The following is a 23,018-nucleotide window of genomic DNA, read 5'->3' as shown; positions in this document are numbered from 1 at the left end:
CTCATCTCTAAGGTATATGCATAAAAATATGGGTGTGGGTCCGCTCCTCTTCATAAAGACAAATTAAATCTGCTCACGCAGTGCCAGGCGCAGGCAGCAGAGCCAAAGCATGTGGTTGTTTAATATTCATTGGGCGTAGATGTAAAAGTTTTCTTTTCTAAAATAGCCTTGCACAGTGCTGTGCTGTTCTGTTTTCCCTAAACCTTAACAGTAGGCTGGAATTTAACATTTCCTTTGATTGTCTCCCCAACTTCCACTGGCTTAGCCAAGAAGCAGAAGACCCAAAACTTACTTTGAAGGCAGATCCTGGCACTTTATTTGCAGTTTTCAGTTCTGTAGTCCGCCGCGACAGAATGATGTCTTTGAAGCACCAACAGAACAAGAAATTTTGCTTTTGTTTTGAAACAGGATGAGTTTCTGTGGTAGTTGTGCATCTATTTGTGTGTTAAGTTTTAAGAGGAAAGAGTAGTTTTCCCTGTAAAATTCTGGATCTCTTTGGCGACTCTTCCTATTAATTGAGTGCAATTTTCTTCACAATCTCAATTACACCTTAGAAGAAAAAATTAGAATATGGTCCCAGTTGGGTCCACAATAATTAAATCATGGTTTCAGTAAGTTAAACTTGAAAGACCTCAGCCTTTTTCCTTATTAAGTGGGAAGCTGTGATAGTTCAGGGTGGGCTGGCATGCTTCAGCTCCAGGAAGATAACAGTGGGGAAGAGATCGCCCGGCAGTGCAGGGAGACTGTGGGAGCATCCCCAGGGTGCCGTGGAAACAGGTGGGTCAGGTGCAAATGGGTGCCTGGGCACAGCTGAGCCGATGTGTCCCCAGGTGGTGGCCCAGGGGCTCTGCTGGTGCCCACCCAGGAGCTGGCACAGGCACCGCTCCGAGCTGCGTCGCCAGCGTAGGGACATCCATTATATACACCGGGTGTCAATAATGCGGGGGGGGGGTAATGTTTCTGTCCTGCTGTGGAGGAGTTTTGGTGTCCAAGCTGCAGAGCGGCGGTGGTATGGCATCCCACACACGCTGGCGCTGAGACGTGCCGGGACAAGTGGAGCGGCTGGGCTGTGCCCCCCGAACACCCCTCAGGCACATTCAAATCTAAAGGTGACACCGAGCGCACTGAGGACCTGGTGGCAGCAGCACCAGCACAGCTGGACCCGTGCTGGGGTGAACTCACAGCGGGGTTTTGCAGACAGTTCGGTATCGAGCAGGCAAAGCCGGCTAGCGGGAAGGCTACTGAACTCCATCAGAGAATATCCCACCTCGTCTGCATATTTGTCTCTCTGGCAGCTGCAGCTTTCGCGTTGCAGTTGGGATGAGCTGAGCCTATCTTGTGGATCTCGTTGTCACAATATTTTCCTTTACATGAGTGCATTTACTTTATGACCACCTGTAGAGGCTCTTACTGGTTTACCTGTGCCCGTGCCTAACCTAGCTGGATATTATTAGTGAGCCCTGCATTCCTCCAGCCCCACCTGGCATGGCACAGCCACTTACATCCGCCCCAAAACTCCATTCCCTAAATTATTCAGAATTACTGCTTTTGCTTCATTTCTTCTCCAAAGCCAAGCATGCATTGGAGTGCACTAAAAAGAAATGGTTTTGCTGAGAACAGAATCTATTTTTTAAAGGAGATGGCTCCCATCACTTCTGCCTGTGCAGAGAAAAGCCTAACCCTCTCTTTGCCCACCCTGTTATTGGTGTCCCCCAGCCAGGGCAAGAGGCTCGGTGGCACCGCAGGGGCTTGGCTTCAAGGAGAAAATGAGTGGCACAAGTAGCAAATCTCTGAAAAAAATCCCCGTTGCCCACCTGCAGCTTCTATCTTCATACATTTTTTTTATTTAAAAAGAATTGCAGAAAGCACCCAAGGTCCCAAGTGGAGAGTCCCAAGAATGTCCTGGCCAGGGGACCACCAGTGGGCTCTTGCCAGGCCAAGAGCTCCAGGATCTCCTGGGCCTCCTGCTTGGAGTACAGTGATCTTTTCTCTACAACTTTAATTTTTTTTCTGGATAAAATGTCCTAGGTGGAATTTACTTGGTATGAAACTGCCTCCTTGCTGGGTCCGCTCAAACCAGCACGGGCATTCCACAGCCAATGGGGCAGTTTTAGCCTCAGCCGAGACACCTCGTGCTTATTCTTAGCCTTGTTTCTAAGAAGTGCTTTACAAGCCTGTGTTGGTTAATGCCATGAAAAATTAATGACTTAACAGGTGAGCTGCGGTCCTCCCGCAGAGCAGCTCCCAGCTCCCCAGCAGCCAGTGTGGCACAGGACGAGCCCTGTAGTGCTTTGCTTAGGGGAGGCACCAGCATGAAAGCCAAACCCAAGTTGTATCTGAAGCCAGCTGAAAAATACGACAAAGAGAAAAGGTAGGTAAAAGGAAGACACGGAGGGTGAAGTTTTGGTTACGTGGCTCTGCAACGCAGGCGGAGGTAGGAAATTCGGAGGGGTGGAAGAGCCACCGGTCTGATGGCTGCTACATTTTGCACCACTCTGCCCTGACTGCGTGCAGGCTGCAATGTGGGTTGTGGAGTTTTTCTCCACCTGAATACAGCAGGTTGAAAAAGATGTCGCTTTTGTCATTTGCTTGATCTAAGAGTTTTGCATGGGGGGACATGGGCAAAGCCGAGCTGTGGCATGCAGCAGCTCCCAGCCGGACCGGCCGGCTCCTCGGCTCTGGGCCGGCTCCATCCTGCCCTGGGCTGCTCCCAGCACCCTGGCAGCCCAAACCTGGCCTAACCGGCTCACAGGCTTTGGCCAGGGGGGCTGAGCTGAGCAGCTGTGGAGCCCCCCGCCACCATCTCAAGCTGCTACCGAGGCCGGCAGCATCCCAATGAGTCAGATTTAGGCAGCGATCCTTGCAACACCCCTCCCCAGCTCCTGCTCTCCACCCAGCTCAACGCAACCCTATCTCAAGGATCGGAGCCTCCGGGTTGAATTAATTCAGTTGGTGAACTTTAAAATGAGTATTAAATTTCTCAGGAGCATGCTAAGACTTAATTAAAACTCCTATCTTTGCGCGAAATGGCGATGTAGGAATGCGGGGGGTTCGTTCCTGCTTTGCTCAGTGTTTCGTGTCGGCTTGGCAAACCGTGCCTCAGCAATGCCGAGAAATCCCCTCACCTCCTCAAGGAGGAGCAAAATGAGAGTAATGAGCTGCGTTATAATTAATTGTGCTCTGGGGACACATTCTCACGACGTCTGGTGCTTCTGGTGGGAATTTTCTACAGGGAGCATCCCAGTATACCAGAGGCTTCAGGTATGCTCCTGCCTGCATTCCTGGACTAGGTTATTGGCTTGCTCAAAGGGAAGGGAGGGGGTTAAATTTTCGCTGGGATTTGGGGGATGTTTTAGCAGTCTTACAGATGTAGGTTAAATATTTGCTCGGGGCAGAACAAATGCCTGATGCAAAAGGCCCCACTCAGCAATGTGTTTCGATTGTTGGAGCTTCCCTTCATCCAAGTAAAAGGCGAATTAACCTGCCTGACTTCACAGTGTTGCAACAGCGATGCTTTTCGGCTGTGGCTGGGCTAAAAGCAAAGAGATAAACCCCCACCGGAGCCACCGTCCCCCAGCAGTGTGCCCTGTGGCAGGCCGGTGCCACATGTGGAGGGCAGCTGTGTTTCCGAGCTGACGGCTGTCGATAGATTGAGCCTTCCCACTACCTGCGGGGTGCTCGCAGGAGGGTGCCGCTGGCAGCGAGCCCCGCCACTCGCTGCCTTTTCTCTGCCTGCCTGCAAAGCAGCGTTGCTAAAAATACCTTCAGCAATATCATCAACCCGTGCTTGCTCAGGTCACCGAGATGTGACATCCAAGAAAAGGAGGACTGGAGCATCGCTGGGGGACCGGGCTGGGATAATCCCAGCCAAGGTGAATCTCTGCGGAGAAAGGGGTACGAGCAGGGTCCCCGCTGCCTGCCCAGGCTCCGTGCTGCCCCGCTGCCTGCAGCTGCCCAGCCCATCGGGCATCCTCCGGGATTCACGGCTCTCCCTTCAGCTGAAGGAGCACTGCGGCCAAGGGGAAGGGAACTGGTACTAGCTACCAGCACGCATCCAACCCCTCTTCTGGGTTCCCTGGAGAGTCTGTCCCTGGCGTGCTGGGGCTGCCAGAAAGCCATGCTGGCCTCGCGGACAATCAGCTCGGAGGGGTGGGTTTTTTTCACGCTCACAGGTGACTATTTGAATATAGCTGTTGGCACAAAACCCCCTCTGCATCTCAAATTTTGCTCCATGCTTATTCATTAAGTTATTTTTCTAAACTGGGGAATTCACACATATGCCTGGTTAATTTAGACTTATTTGATGTAATTGATACAACTTATAAGCATTGCGTAATTGCAATACCATTAAAAACCTGAAGCATTCAGAAGCCAGGAAATTACTTACCAGTTAAAGTCATTTACATAAATGTTTATTTTACCCTGACAGCTCGTAAATGAAGTCAGGGATGATCTGACATTACACTTGCTACCAGAAAGTAGAAAGTAACTTCATGTGTGCCAATATTATCACCAGAGTAGCCGAAGAAGCTGCATAGATAATAGGGAATTTATGCAAATCAGCACGACTGCTTAGGGCCTCTCTGGGTATATACATCTGTGTGTCTATAGGCACACACACACATATAGATCCGTGCTGAGGGCTCTGTGCTGGGAACGCAAATAAACCGCAGCTGAAGCGAAGGGGAGGCGCAGCTTTGCAGAGGCTGGGAGGTTTTCGCCGAGTTTTTTTTTTTGCTGTGCTGGCTGCAGGGGGAAGGCAGCCGCAGCGCAGAGGTGGAGGTGGCTGCCGGGCCAGGATGGCGTTTGCTTCTCAGGGATGAGGCGCTGCGCCAGGGGCATGGGGACATGGAGGTGACCCATCTCAGCCTCCTTTCCTTGGGGTGAGTGGCTGGAGCAGCTTGTGACCCCCCCGTGACTCTCTATCACCCCCCATCCGTGGGGCTGGCTTGTGACAGGGTATGGGACAGCGTGTCCTAGGGGGTCACTGAGGATGCCCAAGAGGGGGATGCCGGGATGAAAGGACAAGGCCGAATCCTGCTCCAAACCCAGCCATGAGTGAGCAAAAAGCTGTGTCCGAGCACGGCGGGGGGGGGGGGGGGGGGATGGTGACAGACCCCTGGGCCGAGGGGAGCACACCCCACTGCGGGCAGAGCCCCTTCCTGCCCAGCCCTGCGGGTCTGCCACCAAACCTGCACCTCCCAAGGGACCGCCACCCCTGCATCCCCGAACCCAGGCGGCACCCATGCGCCCCACGGGTCAGCCTGACGTCAGGACGTGAGCCATCAGCACGGGGCACCCGCCGCCGCCACCGCCACAGATGCCAAGTTAAGTTTTGTTGTGGGAAATATCCGGTACTGCCAGTTAATTACCATGAACAAGTCATGAGTAACTTGTGTCACCCAAACCAGGCATTAACATAATGTTGTATGTGCAATACAGACAGGTAGATACAAATCACACCCTAAAAATGTGTATAAATTATATTTAAAGCAGAACCCTTTATTGCCTTTCTGACACCAGGGCCTTTGGAGAGGTCTCGGGGCACGTTGTGTGTTTTCCACACGCCCGCAGGTTACAAACGGGTTGTTTTCCAGGTGAAATCTGGGTCTCGGGGCCCCAGCGAGCCTGGGGTGCCATTCGGTGTCAGTGCCAGCTGGTGCCCCAGCGTTCAGGAGCTGGTGGGGACGTGGCGGAGGGCGAGGGCATGGTTTGTCACCTCTGGTCCTCAGTGTGTGGGTCACCAGCACCACGGTCACCTACTTGGTGATGCTGGTGGCTCTGTCCCCGTCGACTCCAGGGAAGAGTGCCACAGCCTCGGCCACGCCGGGTTTGGTGCTGGGGGAGAGGGGCAGGAGCACCCCAATGAGCTATGCCGGGAGGGGTGCACGGGCAGGGTGGGGGTACACCGGGGCTCCCCGAAGAGCACCGGGACCGGGGTGGGAAGGGCCAGGGATACACCGGGGGTACCAGGGACACAGCAGGAGCTCCCCAGGGCTCTGACAGGGGGGTTCAGGGGAGCACGGGGGGACCGGGACTCCCTGGGAAGGGCCGGGGGGACACCGGGGCTCCCCTGAGCTCCCTAGGGCTGCGGCAAGAGGGGCTGGGGGTGCACCGGGAGCTCCCGAGGCCGGGCCGGGGCCGTCCTCCCCCCGAGCCCCGTGCGCTGCGGGGCCGCCGCCGCCCGGTGCGAGGGAGGGGGGGGGCGGGGAGGGGAGCCCCGCCTCCGCCGCCCGTCGGGGGTTTCGCGGGTTTCCACGGCAACGAGAGCGGGGAGGAGCTCGGCGTTTCCGTTACCGAACTGCCCGGGAGGGCGGGGCCGGGGCTGGCGCCGGCTGCCCCGCCGCTGCCGCCGCCCCGAGCCCGGTGAGTGGCCCCGCGGGGTCGGCACCGGCACCGTCGGGGCGGGGGGTGCGAGCCCGGCTGGAGCGGACCGGGGCTCCCTTTGTCTGCGGGGGCTGGGGGGCGCCCGGCACGGAGCACCCGGGGCGGCGGCGGGAGCACGGTTCCCCGTTAGCCTGCAGCGGGCGGCGCCGCCGGCACCGGCTCCAGGATCGGGATCGGGATCGGGACCGGGACCGGTGGGGCGCGGAGCGGGGCGAGGCGTTTGCGGGCCTTTGCGCACCGGGACCGGCACCGGGACCGGCACCGGGGCGGGGGGGGGCGCGGGGCGGGGCTTCCCTCCTGCGCACCGGGACAAGGGACCGGGACCGGGACCACCCCGCCCGCCCGGAAAACCCCCCCCGGGGCCGCCGGCGCCACCGCAGCCGCCAGTTCGGAGAACAAGGGACCCCCGCGGCGGGCGGGGCGGCACCCGGGGCTCCGCGCCCCCTCCCCGCCGAGGCACCCCCGGTCCCGGCTCCGGTGGGCTGCGGGGGGCTGCCCGGCCCGGCCCGGGGCTGCCCGCGGTCCTGCAGTTAATAGAGGACTAACCCCCAACTCGCAGTTAGGAGGAGCCTGGAGAGGCTTCAGGAATGAGTAAATTAATTACAGACATGGTTTATGTCACATCCGCCGGGAGCACGGAGGGAGCCCGGGGCTTTGGGCGCCCCAGGAGTGAAATCGGGGCTGATGCAACTTTCCGTGGGGTTCGGGAGTCGGGGACGGTGCTGCCACCGTGGTTTTGCTCCAGGACGGTCCCCTGGGCTTTCCCGGCTGGACACCGGGGCAGGCTGAGATGTCTTCCCTCGCGCTTCTCCGCAGAGGTGTCGCTGTGCTGGGGACCCCCGTGCCATGATCACGTCCCCCAAAACCTGGGAGCTGGGATCCGTGTCCTCTGCGAGAGCCGCCTGGAAGCCGAAGGCCCTTCCCGCGGACGGTGAGTGTGGTGCAGCCGCTCGTCCTTCTCCCTTGGGCCTCAGCCTGCCGCGCTCACGCCCTGCTCACGCGTGGGGAAGGAGAGGCGGGGAACAGGCCAGCCTGCATTTTTCACATTTCTTTCCGGATGAAGCTCAGGATTTGAGAAACGGAGACTTGGAAGAGGGCACAGAGCAGTAGGCAGCCGGCGGGGCGAGCAGAGAGGGCTGCCCCCCATCTCCCTCCTGGCCCTTCCAAGTGGGAAGCTTAGGGAGAAGGGTTAAAATTTAACATGTAAGAAAGAAAACGGAGCAATACGCATGGCAGGGAAGACGCGGGGTCTTTGCTTCTTCCCGGCCTCAGCTCCTTGGACGGGCTCCTTATCTCTCCGCGGCGCGCTACCCCGTAGGTGAGTTTAGTCGAGGGCTTTTCTCCGTGGCGGCTGAGCTGTTTCGCAGGCGGGCGGGTGACTGCTTGCCCCAGCCTGCAGCCGCTTGTCAGGAAACAGCCCTTCCCACCTCCCTCGCTGGCGGTGCTGGGTTTCAGCAAAGGGGGAGGCTGAACCCCCCCATTTGGGCTTGTTTTGCTGTTGGCTTCAGTGTTCGCCATCCCGATGTGCTGGCAGCTGCTTCTTCGCTGGCATTCAGGCCAGCCCAGCCGGATGTTTCAAAACCTCCGAAAATGGGGTTTTTCAGCGCTTCCTCTGCCCGGCAGCCGCCGTTGCCCATGCTGGGGTGGGGAACTCATCCCCTTTTATCCGGGCACCCACCAGCGCTTTGGAAACGCTCGATTTTCACAGCGTGCGCGCGAAATGTTATGGCTAATTACGGGCTGGGAAGGAGTCCAGAGCAATGGACTGACTTCATCAGGGCACATCTCCCTCCAGATGCTGCTTCCACATCGGGCCCAAGTGCTTCTGGATGATTTTAGGGGGAAAAAAAAATGCATTAGTGGGGTTTTATTTATGGGTTGTTGATTTTTTTTCCCTGCCTGCCAGAGAAGCCATTTGGCTGCCATTTGGTAGAGCTTGTAGCAGATGGATGGAAAGGGAGCACAGGGTCCCCAAGCAGTTCCCATTGGGATGTAGCCCTCCCCAGCCACTTTTCTGTAGCAGAGGAGGACCCAGCCATGGGAAAAAGCTCCTTGAGATGCTGTTTTCCTTCTGTGAGGCTCAGAAGGGCAGGGAGCTGCTGCCCTGTCTGCTTTCGGGTTTGGCTGCATGACATATAAAGGAAATATTTGGGGACAGTGGAGGGAGGTGACGCTGTCAGAGTCCGTCTGTCCGGTTTCGGTGATGCGAGCTGGTTTTGGCAGCTTTTCCGAGATAGGGTCACAGGAAGTGCGGTGGCTTGACAAGGGGCAGGGGTGGGATGTCCCCAGTGGGAGGACAGATCTGGTCCTGCAGAGGACAGACGGATGCTACACCCTGAATTCTCATTACTAGTCGTTGGCAACCAGTGTCCACCCCCGAAGGGCTAATTTTTCTAATTAACACAATCAACATTTTTAATAAAACTCATGCCTGGTCTCCATCTCACCAGTGTGGTGGTGGCAGCGGGGAGGAGGAGGTGGGTTTGTGGAGTGAGGCCGAAGACTGTGTCCCTCCTGGGGTCTCGGGTTGGTCCATTGATGCTCTTTGCTCCGTCTCAGGCCACGGGCAGGACACGCTCATCACTGGGAGCGGATCGGACGCCTCTCCCCAGGTTCCTCTGCTGCCTGCACTGGTTCACCGTAAAATCCTCAGCGTGAGCTGCCCGGACGCTGCAAACCCCCCCAGGTTCTGCCTGGCTCTCCAGGTGAGGACTGCTGAGCCGGCCGTGGCGCGGGTGGGGAGGGCGTTTTTGGGGTGCTGGGAAGGGTGCCCAGCACCCTGCTGGGCCATCTCTTGGTGGGAGCTGCTTGGGTAGGGAGGGACGAGTATCTCTGGGAAGTTGGAAGGCATCAAAAAATGTCAGGGGACAGCCCAGAATAACATTTTCGGGGTCACTTCTGGGTCATGTAGGCAAGAGAGCTCAAGGCAAAAGCGTGATAAGAAAATGCGGTGCCATGAGATGGTGTTTGCCAGTGGGATGGAGGAGGAGGAGGGGAAGGAAGGAGGCCACCGCGGCAGGGGACAGTGTCAGGACACCGTGTACTGGTGTTGCTGCCACCAGTTCATTCTGGGCTTCAGGCAAATCATTTAAATTCCCCTTCTTTGAAAAGAAGCAAAACACCTTCTTATCTCACACCAGCCTTGATGAATTCCCTCTGGCAAAACCCTCCCGGAGTCTTAAATGTAGAGGCACCGCAGACACGCGGCTTCTCCAGGAGGATGCTGCCACCACCTCCCTCCAAATTACTCTCACAAATGTTTGGCATGTAGCGAGTATTCACCCCTCTGCTGGGGTGAGACGGGTTTCCCCAGCATCACTGGCCCGCGGGGCAATGCCGTGGGCTCTGCGATAAGATATAAGTAAGAAAAGGCTGTTTTGAGCGGGCAGGGAGCCGTTCTGTGAGCTCAGCTGATCGGCAGCTCAGCTTTCCCAAAGCCCCCATGCTGTAGCACTTTTTAAAATAGTGATAAAAAATTTATTTTTTTTTTTCTGCAAGCGAGCGATAAATACAATAGATACAGAAATCTGGGACCTCTATATTTCGTTCCCTCCTTCCAGATTTCTTCTCTGCTTTTTTTGGAGCTGTGCTCCGTCCCACAGGGCATGGCATTACCTGAGCCACGGCTCACCAGCAAGCAACTTCACATGCAACCCTGCCTGTAAGCCAGGGTCTTTTTTTTTTTTAAGGCCATAAAGAGAAAAATAGGTAATATTCAGTATAACTGCATGACCAAGCTGAGGGAAGGAGCTGTTTATGGGGAGAACTAAAAGCAACAAGAGAAGTTCATCACAGCAGCTCCCCAGCACCGCAATCCCTTGGAGGGAGGGTTTCCCCACGTCCTGCTGTCCTGGCCCCTGCAACCTCCTCCTTGATCACTCCTCCTGGCCAGCCCTGTGAAACCCCATCTGCTGGCACCACGTCCATCACGATGTGCACGTTCGATGCATCTCAGCGCTCTGTCCTGTTTCTCCTCGAGGACACAGGCCCTGCGGGAGACGGCGGGCGAGCGGCGGGAGGAGAGCCGGCACCAGGCCCCACCGCCGGCCGCGGAGGAGCCACTGGCATCCCCCTGCGAGCCAGCAGCTGCCACACCGGTGCAGACAGCCCCCACCATGAACCTGGAGAAAACAGGTAAGGGGGAGGTCGGGATGGGTGGCGGGCGCTCGGGAGGAGGGATGCGATGGGATGGGGCAGCCGGTACCTGGCGGTGGGTACCGTGGGGACCTCTCCTCTTTCGGGGTGCACACAGACACACGGCTGTGCTCGCTGGGGCGGATCAGGTCTCGGTAGAAATCAAACACCAGCCAGCTGTCTGGTGACACCAGACGACTGATGAATTATTTAACCGGGTGAACAGAGCAGGTGAGCGCCAGCAAACCCACCAGTCTTTCCTCCCTCTTAAGGAAAATGTAACGTTTGTGCAAACACTTGCAGTGTGCATGGCTGTGCCGGGGCAGGTGAATCCCCATGGTTTCCCATTGTTCACCATCAGGACTGAATTGTCTGGGCTTGTCAGGGTGCATCCCAGGAGCTGCTCCTGGGGTGGACCCTGGCTGCATCCCTGAGCAGCTCCCAGGGCAGGGCACCTGGTGGGAAGGGGCAGGGATGCAGGAGGAAGGGAGTGGTAACGGGGCAGAGCTGTGGAAGCGACTGCATTTCCACACAGGCTTCAAAGCATTCTGGAAAACAGGAGGGTCAGCGTGTCACGCCTGCTGTGCTCAGACCCCACGTTGCCACCAGCACGTCTGCCCGGTGGTAGATGTAGCACAGGTCTGGCCGGCACCTCCTCTCCCAGGGATGCTCTTGCAGGATGAAGGTGTTGGAGCAAGGAGGAGTGCGTTATCTGTGTGGGATCACCCCTGCCCAGAAGTTTGACTTGCAGCCAGGTGTCATGGCTTTGAACCCAGCTCTGCCCTCGATCCCAGCCCAGGATTGTCATGGATGATGTGTGCAGACACGCGGTGCTTCCGCAGGAGGTCTGGTGCCTCCTGTAATCTTATCTTATCCCTGCATGCTCCCCAAGGGGTGAGAGCTGGTGTTCCTGTTAACTCGAGGAGTTTTGGGGTGGGTTTTGTGTGTGGTGGGTTTAAAGGGAACATCACAGTCCCCTGCCTGAGCTGGGCTGAGCTTTCAGCACAGAGAGAAAGAAAAGCTGGTGCCCGTTGGCACTCTTTCAGGGTATCCAGCCCAAGGCAGGAACACAAAATCTGGCGATTCCTTCTGCAGACATTGCCAGATAAGTCCCATGGCACCCAGTCGACAGCAGAGCCGTGGTTTGGTCCCAGCATTTCCCTTTTTGCCTGCTGTGCTGGCTGTTTTAAAGGTAGAAAGTCTGATTCACAGACAAAAGAAGTCTTGTTTCTTGTATTCAGGATGTTTCCCATAAAACAGGCAGCATCTGCCCACAGGCAGCGAAGCAATTCCCAGCATCACCTCCTGCCTTTAAAACCTCAGGTTTCTGGTGGCAGCAGATGAAATCCACGGCAAGCAGGGAAGGGCACTGGGCAGCTGGGATACTGGGCCACCAGTTCGCCCACTGTGGTGCCTGATCCCCACATGGGGAATGAGTCAGGCCAGCTCATTTCTTCTTGGGAACTACCAAGTCATTTAGAGATTCATTTGGTAGGCTCTGATGTATGGCCAGGTTGGCTCTGTCAGCACTAGTGGCTCTATTAACATGCAGAAAACGATGTTTAAAATAATACTAGGACGGTTAGAAAGCTGAACACGCAAGGATTAGGCAATGCGGCCATTCAGGGTACCCATATAATTTTAATTTGGCTTCTATTATATCTGTGTGCAACGATGCAGTCTTTAATAACGTGATCACATAGTAGTTTTCCACCAGCACCTGCTCATTCAGAAAAAAGGGTGCTGGGATGAATCAGCGCGCCGTGGTGAAGGCGGTTGTTATCTGAGTGAGGTGACAGCATCTTGGCGTGTGATGGGGCTGGGTCACGGCGCGGTGGTGTGGGCAGGCACTCTGTGTTACAGCCCGGGATGCTCTGCTGGCACCGGCAGATCCCTTTGGCTCTCAGACCCCCAGCGGGGCTCGCCCGGCCGGACCCCCACCGTTAGCACGGCCGGCCATGGTCAGCACTGGGATGCTCAGGATGCACCTCCCGGCACGTCGCTGCTCTCCGTGGAACTTCTGCCAGTCCCACTTCCCACGGTCCCATTTCCACGGCAGCCCTCGGGGACTCTTCTCATAGCTGGCGTCCTGCTCCCCAGCGAGGCGGCCGGATCCTGACCGCCTCCATCTTTGCTCCCATGCAGGAGGGAGGCTCTGCAGTGGGAAACGTGCCAGCCTGCCAGTGGCCCGTCCCTTCCCGGTGATCCAGAAGGTGATGGCCTCCATGGCGCATCTGCAGGAGGAGAAGCTGCGACTGCAGGAGGAGCTGCTGGGGCTGCAGGAGAAACTTGCTGCCCAGGAGAACAACGAGCTCTCCCGCTCTCTCCAGCTGCAAGGCCAGGTAGGGTGGGGACAGGGGGACACGAGGGGGTCCATCAGGGTCTCCAGCTTCAGGTTGTGGCTTGTCCAGAGTGCCGTGGCTTGCGGTTAGTGAGGGGATGCTTGGAAGGAGTGTAGGACCTCGATCATGGAGCGTCTTCTCCGCTCAGTTGCGTAGGGATGATTTGGGAGCTGGGGGCTCCTGAGCATCATGGTCATCGCACTGGCTTCAGCTGTGCCTCCCTCGGGGTGCTCCCAGCCCCCTGACTGACGTTACGGTGACACCGTGATAGCGCCAGCGAGGGCGCGCGGCTCCTTGGATGTGATGTGGCCAGGAGGGCTTTGGGCATCAGGGTTGCAGCCCTGCAGCAGTCGTCCATCCTCCCAGTGCAGGGCTGCCGCAGCAAGATAAGCTCGTTAGACCGACCCAGCAGATTAATTTTAGTGACTTTTGAGAGTCAGGAGGTGGAAAGTGAATGTGAAGGCACAGAGCTGTCCGCCGAAGGGGAAAGCATTTTGGCCACGGCAACCAGAACCCCCCTCAAAAGGTGCTGGTCTGGCCACATCCTCAGCGTGAGGACCTGGGTCGTCCCAGGGAGATTGAAATCCCGGCTGCTCATGAATGGATTTGCATGTGGCTGTTGTGGAAGCTGTTACAGTCAGGTTCTGCTTGTTCCACGGGTGTCAAAAAGGCGGAGGTAATTGTCCTGCATTTGCTTGGCATACTCGGCATGACACAAGCGTGAGCGCCGGCAGGATCCAGCCCTGCGCTGGCCAGTTTGGCAGCAAGCGCAGCCGACGCCGGCCAGAACGAAGAACTGACCCCAACTTCCAAAGCTCAGGGATGGCTGGGCCACGGCTCGAGCCGGATCCGGCTGCGAAGGAGTCTCTGTCACCTCCAGAGAGCAGGATGCAGCTGGAGACGCCCGAGCAGGTAGGGGATGGAGGTGCATCAGCATTTTCAGGCACTGCTGGCGTGGGGAGCAGTGGGCAGGCTTTGGCGTGCGCATCGGGTGGCAGCTGCCCTGTAACAAGCTGTGACTCTGTCTTCTCCATCCCGGCACTCTTTTTAAAAATATTTTTAAAAATACCTTAATAATCTACCTTACTGAATATGGAAGTGGGATCTTCCCACTCAAGCATGAGGCTAGTGCGCTCGGCGCAGGCTCAGCTCCGCCGCCGGAGCACAGGGCCCCCGCTGCGGTGGGACGGGGGGTGCTGACCCCCGCAGGCAGCACCCACCGCGTGCGGAGCTCACCGGCAGCGCCCCGGCTGCGCCCCGGCCGAGCGCGCGGGGCTGTGCAGGAGGTGCTGCCCGCCACCGGCTCCGCAAGGGCGTGGCTTAATAACTTACCCACATTAATTACAGCACCATGTCAGCACATCTGCATTTGTTATTAATCAGCAGTTCCTAAATTATGGTCCGCAGAGGCCCGGTTGCTTAGAAAAAGCTGGTTATTGGGATGGGGCAATAGCCTGTCGTGTCTGGGTAAGGGGTTTGGCGGCACGGGGACACCGGGAGCCGGGCTGGGACCTGGGGCACAGCGGTGAAGTGCGCGGCCAGCTCCAGCTCGCTCCAGGGTAAGTTTTGGGGAGGGAGCAATGCTCACCCAGCAGCCGTCGGGGTTTGGACACAGGGCCGAGGGACAGAGCGGGTGGGCAAACCCGGTCAAACACAGCCCGTGAGACCGCTGGCTTTGCCAAGAACTTGCTGTGGCTGTTAATTTGAGTAACTGCATATTTTGGGGGGAGCCTCACTGGTCCCTGCACAAAAAGGTGGAGGATTTATGAAATCCACCTGGTTTTGCAGGGAGGGCAGCCTGGTCCCCATGGGATGGGCAGATGCCCGGATGGCGTGGCTGGGGACCATCTTCCCATTGGACTCAGACACGCGGACTTCTCAAAGAGCTCCTGCTCCCCCTTTCTCCCAAGATACCTTTCCTAGAAAGAAAAATAACGAAGGCAAAGAGAAGCTGTGTTGCAAGGGCAGGATGAGGTGCTTTTGGCTCTTTAAACACAATTATGGATAGGTTTGTTTTTCTCCTTCTCCAAAGACGATGCTATTTTTCTTTTAATAATGGTTTCTGCTAAAGCTCAACATGTACAAATTATACCTATGGTCGAACAAGGTCAAAGCAAGGCTTTCATTAACGCTTCTTTTAATCAGCTCATGTGAATCAGGCGCTCAGAGCAAGGTGGAAAATTAAGGCATAACGAAGGTGCAAGCCAGACTGGACGTCGGAGGCCGGGGTAGCACCACGGGGTCTCCTCTAAAAGCTGCTGACATGCCTCCTGGTTAAACCTTGGCTGTGTTGACAGGTTGAAAGTCTGAAGGCGAAGCTCCTGGAGCAGGCACAGGAGATCAGCCGGCTGCGCTCGGAGCTGGTGAGCTGCCACTGGGCTTGGGCTGAGGCAGCCTTGCCCTGAGGGATGCTGGAGCTGTGGGTCCCCGAGGTGGAAGGGGGCACATGGGGAGGGCGTAGAAGGATTAAAACCTCCCCAGGATCACAGTTTTGGCCCCGTGAGCTGGGAGAGAGACATTGAAGGATGACATTTGTGGGGTTTTCTGTCCAATGCAATGTTGTGACCAGTGGCCCTGGGGTACAGCCGGCAAAGGCTCCCTGGCGCCGTCACCCTGGGGAGGAAGCAAAGCCCCTCTGGGGGCCGGGGCTCCCCTGGGGGCAGCACGGGGGGTTCCCCGGGGTGCGTCAGGCTTCCATCCTGCCCCGTTGGCAGGGGGGCACGGATGCAGAGAAGCACCGGGACCTGCTGGCAGCGGAGAACGAGCGCTTGCGGCAGGAGATGAAGGCGTGTGAGGGGGAGCTGCGGGAGCTGCGGCGGCAGCAGCAGGCGCCGTGCCGGGACTGCGCCCACCTCCAGGTGAGTCGCTGGCGGTGGCGGTGGTGGCGGCAGGGTGACCAACACCCGTGGCTGATGCGGCCTTGGCTGTGCTGTTTTGGGGCAGGAGAATGCTGGGCTGCAGGAGCGGCTCTCCCAGCTGCAGCGGGAGGCGGAGGAGGCACGGGCCAAGCTGGCGGAGCTGGACCTGGAGGTGCAGCAGAAGACAAACCGCTTGGCCGAGGTGGAGCTGCGGCTCAAGGACTCCCTGGCCGAGAGAGCCGAGGAGGAGGAGCGGCTCAGCCGGCGGCTGCGGGACAGCCAGGAGACCATCGCCAGCCTCAAATCCCAGCCCCAGCAGATAAAGGTGTGTGGGCTCTCCATCTCTCCTGGCTGGGCAAGGGGAGCTAGGCTGCGTGCCTAGCGGTGCCCAGGGGGTGCCCTGCGAGTGCCACCCATCCCTTTGTGCTGAGCACATCAGCGCAGCACCATGATTTGGTAAATTAACTCCCCTGGGCCAGCACGAGCTTCATGCCAGGCCCCTCAGGTGCTGCTTCCCCAGTACACCCCATTCTCTGGGTGCTTTTCCACCAGTACATCATCAAGACGGTGGAGGTAGAGTCAGCCAAGGCGAAGCAAGCCCTGTGCGAGAGCCAGTCCCGAAACCAGTATCTGCAGGAGCAGGTGGGGATGCAGAGGCAGGTGCTGAAGGAGATGGAGCAGCAGCTACAGAGCTCCCAGAAGACAGCAGCTCAGCTCCGAGCTCAGGTCTGAGCCCACCGGGTGTAAATCAGGAATCACCCTGCCCGGCTCCACCACGGTTGCTGCCTGTGTGGTGCTCGCCGGGAGATGGGATGTGGGCAGCAGGCGGTCACCGACTCAGCATTACTGCCCCTGCTTCTCTCCCAGATCATGATGTATGAGGCCGAGCTGGAGCGAGCCCATGGGCAGATGCTGGAGGAGATGCAGGCCATGGAGGAGGAGAAGAACCGCGCCATTGAAGAGGCATTTTCCCGTGCCCAAGTAGAGATGAAGGCAGTGCATGAAAACCTGGCGGGTGAGGAGGGCATGGGGGGCTTGCAGGGTCATGTGGCCGGTGCTGGGGGGGCGTTCTGCCACCTGCCCCTCACCCTGCCTCGTGCCTGCAGGCGTCCGGACCAACCTGCTGACGCTGCAGCCGGCGCTGCGCACCCTCACCCACGACTACAACAACCTGAAGCGTCAGGTCCGCGACTTCCCCCTGCTCCTCCAGGAGACCCTGCGGAGTGCCAGGGCCGAGGTGAGGTCCCCAGGACCCCGGCTCCCCCTCCCACGCAGGGTGAGGATGCTGAGGGGGGTCACTGAGCCGCTGGTCTCACCTCTCCCCAGATCGGCCAGGCCATCGAGGAGGTGCACAGCACCAACCGGGAGCTGCTGCGCAAGTACCGGCGGGAGCTGCAGCTCCGCAAGAAGTGTCACAACGAGCTGGTGCGGCTGAAAGGTGCATGAGGGGGGTGGCGGGTCCCATCGTGGGAGAGCGTGTCCCTGTGGGGGGGGTAGGAGGAATGGGGGAGCATCACCCCGCTGCACCCCAGCGCCGTGGCTTGGGTGCTCCATGTCCCCGTAAGATGCTCTGGTCAGTGATGGGATGTTTCAGTTGGCAGCGGGGTGCAGCAGTCAGCCCGCCCGGGGTTTGATGGTGACTGGAGGGCTGGCAGCGGGATGCGCTGAGGCTGACACCTTCTCTGCATCCCCCCCACCCAAGGAAACATCCGTGTTTTTGGGCGAGTCCGCCCCATCACAAAGGAGGACGGCGAGGGCCCAGAGGCGGCCAACGTGGTGACCTTCGATGCCGACGATGATGCTGTCCTGCATCTCCTGCACAAGGGGAAGCAGGTGTCCTTCGAACTGGATAAGGTCTTCCCCCCACAAGCGTCCCAGGAGGAGGTGGGTGCTGCTGCCCGCCGTGCCGGTGTGAGATGGGGACACAGCCACCTTCTCCTGACGCTCCCCGATCCCCCCAGGTGTTTCAGGAGGTTCAAGCCCTGGTCACCTCCTGCATCGATGGCTACAACGTCTGCATCTTCGCCTATGGGCAGACAGGGGCAGGAAAAACCTACACGATGGAGGTGAATTTGCCTGGCTTTGCTTCCCTCTTCTTCCTTAGCTTCCGGTCCCATGGTGCCCCATCTTGGCACCCTCCCCTAACCGGGCTGGTGGCCAGCTCAGACCCAGGGTGCACCAGTGATAGTCACTGATGCAGCCAATGAGTTTGTGCAGCCCCCCCGCAACACCCCCCCCGGGCTTTGCCCCCGCTTAGAAAAAAAAATGCAGAATAAAATGCAAGAGGGTGGTTTTCCCCTCCATTTCTCACCCCAATCCATCAGGGAACAGCAGCAAACCCAGGGATCAACCAGCGGGCCCTGCAGCTCCTCTTCTCCGAGGTGCGGGGCAAGGCAGCTGACTGGGACTACGCCATCAGCGTTAGCGCCGCCGAGATTTACAACGAGGCCCTCAGGTACGGGGGGCAGGGGGGAGCTTTCTGGTGGGGCAAGCGGAGCTGCTGGGGAGCTGGCCTCGGTGGGTACCACCCCACGCTGCGCTCCTCCCTGTCCCACCAGCCCTGCCTTGACTGCGCAGCTTGTTCAGACTTGGGCACTGAATTTGGCTGTGCAAGGATTTATTTTTAAATTTTTTTTTCGGTGCATGACGCCCTTTCAGAGCACTGTCCCTTGAGCTCTGTTAGTTATATGGGCTCCCAGCCCTGCCATCGCTCCCACTCCCCCAGCCCTGGTGCAGCAGTCGGGGCATTCCCCTCTCCTCCCTGCCCCTACCCCATGAACATTATATTTAGAAATTACTAACTGGGAGTTGGAAGCATGAGAAATATTTTTCTCCCCTGCCCAGCTGCAGGCAGGAGGGGCCAGGAGGAGGGTGAGAGTGCATCTGTGTGCATAATGGAGACCAGGAATGGCAATAAAAAGCAAGGATGGGAGTGTGGTCTGGGTTGGGTGGGAGCGGGCACACGGGGAGCTGGAGAGCTGAGGTCTATAAATAGGATGTGCAGCATCCCCGAGAGGAGATGGTTGATCTGGCAGCCCTAAGCCCTGAGCTGCGACGGGGCTGCCGTGCTGGAGGGGAACCAGCACCCGTCATCCCCCCGTCGTGGGGATGGTGACAGGTACCCCTTTGCCCAGGGACTTGCTGGGGAAGGAGCCGCAGGAGAAGCTGGAGATCAAGCTATGCCCCGATGGCAGCGGCCAGCTCTATGTGCCCGGGCTGACCGAGTTTAGGGTGCAGAGCGTGGAGGACATCAACAAGGTGTGGGGAGATGGGGGTTGGTGGGAGGAGGAGGGTGGCACTGAGGGCTTGATGAATTGGGGGGGGTCTCTGGTGCATGATCCCCAGATTCGAGACCATTTCTGAAGCACCAGGGAGCAACAGAGACCAAAATAGGTCCCTGGGTGCAATTGACGGTCACTGCCCCATGGGATGAGCTGCAGACGGTTAAAAATAAAAGTGTGGGGCCCGGGTAGCTCCCAGGGGATTAGCGGGATGCCGGCTGTCACCACAGCGCCCTGCTTGTCACCCTCTGCCTTTGGTGCGTCACCCAGGCTGAGACCTGACAGCAGTCATCACCCCAATGGACCAGGCACCTTGTGGGGGGGCTGTTGCTCAGGTTAAATCCCTGGGTCACAGGGGGGGTTGTGGTGGGTTTGGGGCAGGCTGGCCTCACCCCTCCACCTCCCTGCGCTCCCCCAGGTCTTTGAGTTTGGCCACGTCAACCGGGCGACAGAGTGCACCAACCTGAATGAGCACAGCTCTCGCTCCCACGCCCTCCTCATCATCACCGTCCGTGGCCTCGACCGCAGCACGGGGCTCCGCACCACAGGTGGGCACCATGCACAAGCCCCTCACCGGGGCGTCTGGGCCACAGCCTCCCCCTGGGGGTGCATGGGGCCAGGCGCTGACGCTGCCCGGGGCGGGGGTGGGGGGTTTGGTTCTGTGTCCCCAGGGAAGCTGAACCTGGTGGACCTGGCGGGATCGGAGCGGGTTGGGCGGTCGGGCGCGGAGGGCAGCAGGCTCCGCGAGGCGCAGCACATCAACAAGTCCCTCTCGGCGCTGGGCGACGTCATTTATGCCCTGCGCTCCCGGCAGGGCCACGTGCCCTTCCGCAACTCCAAGCTGACCTACCTGCTGCAGGACTCGCTCAGCGGCGACAGCAAGACCCTCATGATGGTGCAGGTAAGGGCCGGGCACGCGGCACCCATCGGCATCCCCGCGGTCGGTCGGCACAGGGATGGGGTTGGTGCCTGCTTGCCCTGGGGCTGAGGCAGGCACGAGGGATGCTGAAGGCAGGAGCTGGGCTGGGACCAGGAGACTGGGCTTGCACATGGGGACATCCTCTGGCCTGCAGCCGCGGTGCCAGGGACAGTTCTGTGCCCACCTCTGCGCCCTGGACGAGGATGAAGGATGGGGGATGAACTCGGTCTCTGATCCTGCCCTCCCTGCCTGCGCATCCCTCTGGGCATGGTTTTCTTGCATGTTGGCATCTCCCCATCCCCTCTCTCACTGGGAGGATTTTATGCTCTGGCAGCTCGTCCATCTGTGACACCCCCACGCCCCCACTAGCTGCCTGCGCCCCACCAAGCCCCTTGGGAGGTGCCCGAGCCCCTGCCACCTGCCGCAGCCGTTCCCGGCTGTCCCTCATGCCGGGGCAGTTGGTGACAGGGGATGTCACCCGGGCCCGGATGGATGGGGCTATCCTGGGAGCAGCACGTTAATAATAGCACCTCGCCGGCCCTGCACCGGCGTGTTTGCAGGGCGAGGGAGCCCTGGGGGGTGCAGACAGCCAGCAGGGTGACTTTCTGCCTGCTCCTGCCTGACCACAGGTCTCCCCCGTCGAAAAAAACACCAGCGAGACCCTGTGCTCCCTGAAGTTTGCTGAGAGGGTTCGCTCCGTGGAGCTGGGTCCCGTCTCCCGCAAGGCTGAGCTGGCCTCCTGGCCCAGCCAGGAGCAGCTGGAGGTAACCAAGAGGCTGTCGGTGCCCTTCCTCTTCCCCCTCACCCCAGGGGGTCCCCTTGTTTTGGCCCCATGCACCGTCCCCAGGGCTGTTTGCTTTTGGGTGTCCCCCCAGAGCCGCCCCCATTGGGGAGCGTCACCCAGCGGGCTGCAGGCTGTCCCCACGCGGTGTGTCTAGCTGATGCTGCCACCTTGGCTCTTCCAAGCCCTGGTTTGCAGCAGCCCCACAAGTATATTGGGACACACTTCCCCAGCAAACAGGTTCCTCTGGGGATGGGCATGGGCTGACCCTGGGGCCGTGCCCTGTCTCCCCCCAGGGTGACACACCCTCCGGCCGAGGCCACGCGTCCCCCAGCCCGGGGCAGTTCTCCGGCCGCGCCACCTCCATCCGCAGGAAGCTCCAGACCTCAGGTGGGTGGTGGGACACCGCGGACCCACTCTGCACCCTGGGTGCCCGGCTGGGGTCCCTCTGTCAGAGGAGGCTCCCACCGCCAGCCTCATCCCAGCCAGATGCTGGCAAGCAAAGCATGTGGGGGGGAGCTGTAATCAGCTCATTAATTAATGGATAATTAGTCAGCAGGAGCCCAAAAGCGCCCTTGTGTAAAGCTGGGGGTGCGCAGGGGGAGCGATACTGCAGGGCAGGGGCAGGGCCCTCGGGCTGACGCTCTTTCCCCTTCGATTTCAGCCTGAATTAGGGGCAGCCGCGGCTGCCAGGTGAGTGCCCGCGGCCGGGAGCCGGTGGAGGGCTCTTGCTTCAGCCCCGCTTCCCGGGCAGGGCGGGGTGCCGGGCTGTGCCGCTGGCGGGGATGCTTGTGGGGGTGCTTGTGCACTGGCTCAGCGCAGCACCCGCTGGCAGGCTGCTGGATGGGGCTGGGGCGGTGATGGCCGTGCCCCCCCCCCGACCCGGTGTGACCCCCACGTGTCTCCCTGCAGGGAAGCTGAGGCCGGTCCCGGTGTGACAAGTGCCAGCCCTGGCACCAAACCCACTGCAGGACCTGGCCCCTCACGGTGCTACAAGAGGCAGCTGCTGGAAGACACAAAGGCTTCAGCGCCGTCCCCTCGCCCACCTGGACCCACAGCCAGTGGGTGACGGCACCTCTCACCAAGAGCAGCGTGGGGCTGGGGTCTCCCAGCAGCCGGATCCCCATCTCGGGATGGGGGACAGTGGTGCTGGGCAGGGATCTGCTGCCCCCTTAGACACTCTGTGACTTTTTATTTTTGCTGGACAGATATTTTAGCCAGAGGGGGAAGCTGCTGGGTGCTCCCTCCAATCTCTCCAGTTTTGTTTTTATGACAGTAGAGGTGTCTGGCTGGAGGGTGCGCTCGGAGCCAGGCGAGCCCCCAGACCTGTCTCTGCTCCCCCCCCCGGGGCCAGCCTGGCTGCAGGTTCCTCAAGACTGCATCCAGGTAGCGGCCTGATGTCTTTCGGAGCAGCACTTCCTCCATTTTAAGCCAGAAAAAAGTCCCAGCAGCTGCTTTCCCCGTAGGTTTGTCAAGCCCTGTTGTTGCATGGAGGCGCCCCGGTGCCGTGCATGAGCCGAGCTGCCCTTCGCCGCGGTGCCGGTGCTGCCAGGGCCCTGTGCCAGCTGCCCCGGCACCGGGGAGGGCAGTCGCAGTGCTGCCTGTGTTATGTGGCACCGGCGTGGGTTTAGTGGTCTCGAATGAAGCTATTGTAAAGTTATTTACCAGTTGTCTTGTCAAGAGAGATCACAGTGTGGTCAAGATGAAAGTGTTTGAAATATTTATACCCTGTCTACGTGGTCTTGGAATGGAAAACAAGTGGAAAACAAACAAACAAACAAACCCTTCCAGCCCGAAAGCCTGTTGGCTTGTGTGTCAGGAGAGGGGCTGGGAGGGGGGGTGGGACTGTCTGAGCACCCAGCCGTGGGGATGCTTCCTCCTGCTGCAAATAACCAGCTGGATGCACTGATGCCTCCTTCCCACTGCAGCCCTCTCCTCTCACTCTTCCACAGTATATTCTATTTAAAAAACAAAAAAAGGGAAAAATCAATTTAGCCTTTTGTAAAATTAGATGTTTCTATGTATTTTAATAATAAAAAACCCTCCTGTTTTGTAACAAAACTTATTTTAAATAAACTGTTAAAACCAGTCCTCCTGCGCTGCTGTTATTTCCCTGCAGCAGGTTTGAGCCCCGCTGAGGGCGGGTGCCCCCTCCTGCTCCACTCGCACCCTGTCTCCCCACAGCTCCTTTGATGCTGGGCTGAAAAAGCCCATTAAATCCCTCCTCCAGCAGCTGTCTCTGGGCAAGCCTGTCAGCACAGCCCCCCACATGGCAGCTATGGGGCTCCCTTCGTTAGGGACATCGAGTTGTTAAAC

General features: G+C 58.8%; 1 protein-coding gene across 7 annotated transcripts; it reads left to right on the top strand.

Annotated features, from left to right (window-relative positions):
• Positions 1-1,204: 1,204 nt before the first annotated feature.
• KIFC3 (kinesin family member C3) lies at positions 1,205-22,791 on the top strand. 7 transcript variants are annotated; one of them, XM_074840251.1, is made up of 21 exons: positions 1,205-2,371; positions 7,204-7,318; positions 8,947-9,092; positions 10,374-10,521; positions 12,667-12,863; positions 15,161-15,226; positions 15,578-15,721; positions 15,807-16,046; positions 16,274-16,447; positions 16,589-16,736; positions 16,828-16,958; positions 17,048-17,159; positions 17,424-17,605; positions 17,683-17,787; positions 18,046-18,176; positions 18,856-18,979; positions 19,421-19,550; positions 19,674-19,903; positions 20,551-20,685; positions 20,999-21,092; positions 21,615-22,791. In XM_074840251.1, the coding sequence occupies exons 2-21, from the start codon at positions 7,234-7,236 to the stop codon at positions 21,638-21,640; spliced, it is 2,748 nt and encodes a 915-aa protein (XP_074696352.1). In that variant the 5' UTR covers positions 1,205-2,371; positions 7,204-7,233; the 3' UTR covers positions 21,641-22,791. The 7 variants fall into 7 exon arrangements, 6 of the variants coding, with proteins under 6 accessions (XP_074696352.1, XP_074696350.1, XP_074696349.1 ...); XM_074840249.1 differs by lacking the exon at positions 1,205-2,371 and adding an exon at positions 6,155-6,366; XM_074840248.1 differs by lacking the exon at positions 1,205-2,371 and adding an exon at positions 6,465-6,581.
• Positions 22,792-23,018: the final 227 nt, after the last annotated feature.

The sequence above is a fragment of the Strix aluco genome, chromosome 14 (assembly GCF_031877795.1).
Source record: "Strix aluco isolate bStrAlu1 chromosome 14, bStrAlu1.hap1, whole genome shotgun sequence".
Taxonomy (NCBI): Eukaryota; Metazoa; Chordata; class Aves; order Strigiformes; family Strigidae; genus Strix; species Strix aluco.
Note: the sequence above shows the minus strand (reverse complement) of the source record. Positions and strands in the feature narration are given on the sequence as shown.

Excerpts from the sequence above, each read along its gene's own strand:
- KIFC3 (XM_074840251.1), top strand. The coding sequence starts at position 7,234 with ATGATCACGTCCCCCAAAACCTGGGAGCTGGGATCCGTGTCCTCTGCG. Across the intron at positions 17,788-18,045 it reads GAAAAACCTACACGATGGAG|GGAACAGCAGCAAACCCAGG; the intron begins GTGAATTTGCCT and ends CCAATCCATCAG. Across the intron at positions 20,686-20,998 it reads CCAGCCAGGAGCAGCTGGAG|GGTGACACACCCTCCGGCCG; the intron begins GTAACCAAGAGG and ends GTCTCCCCCCAG.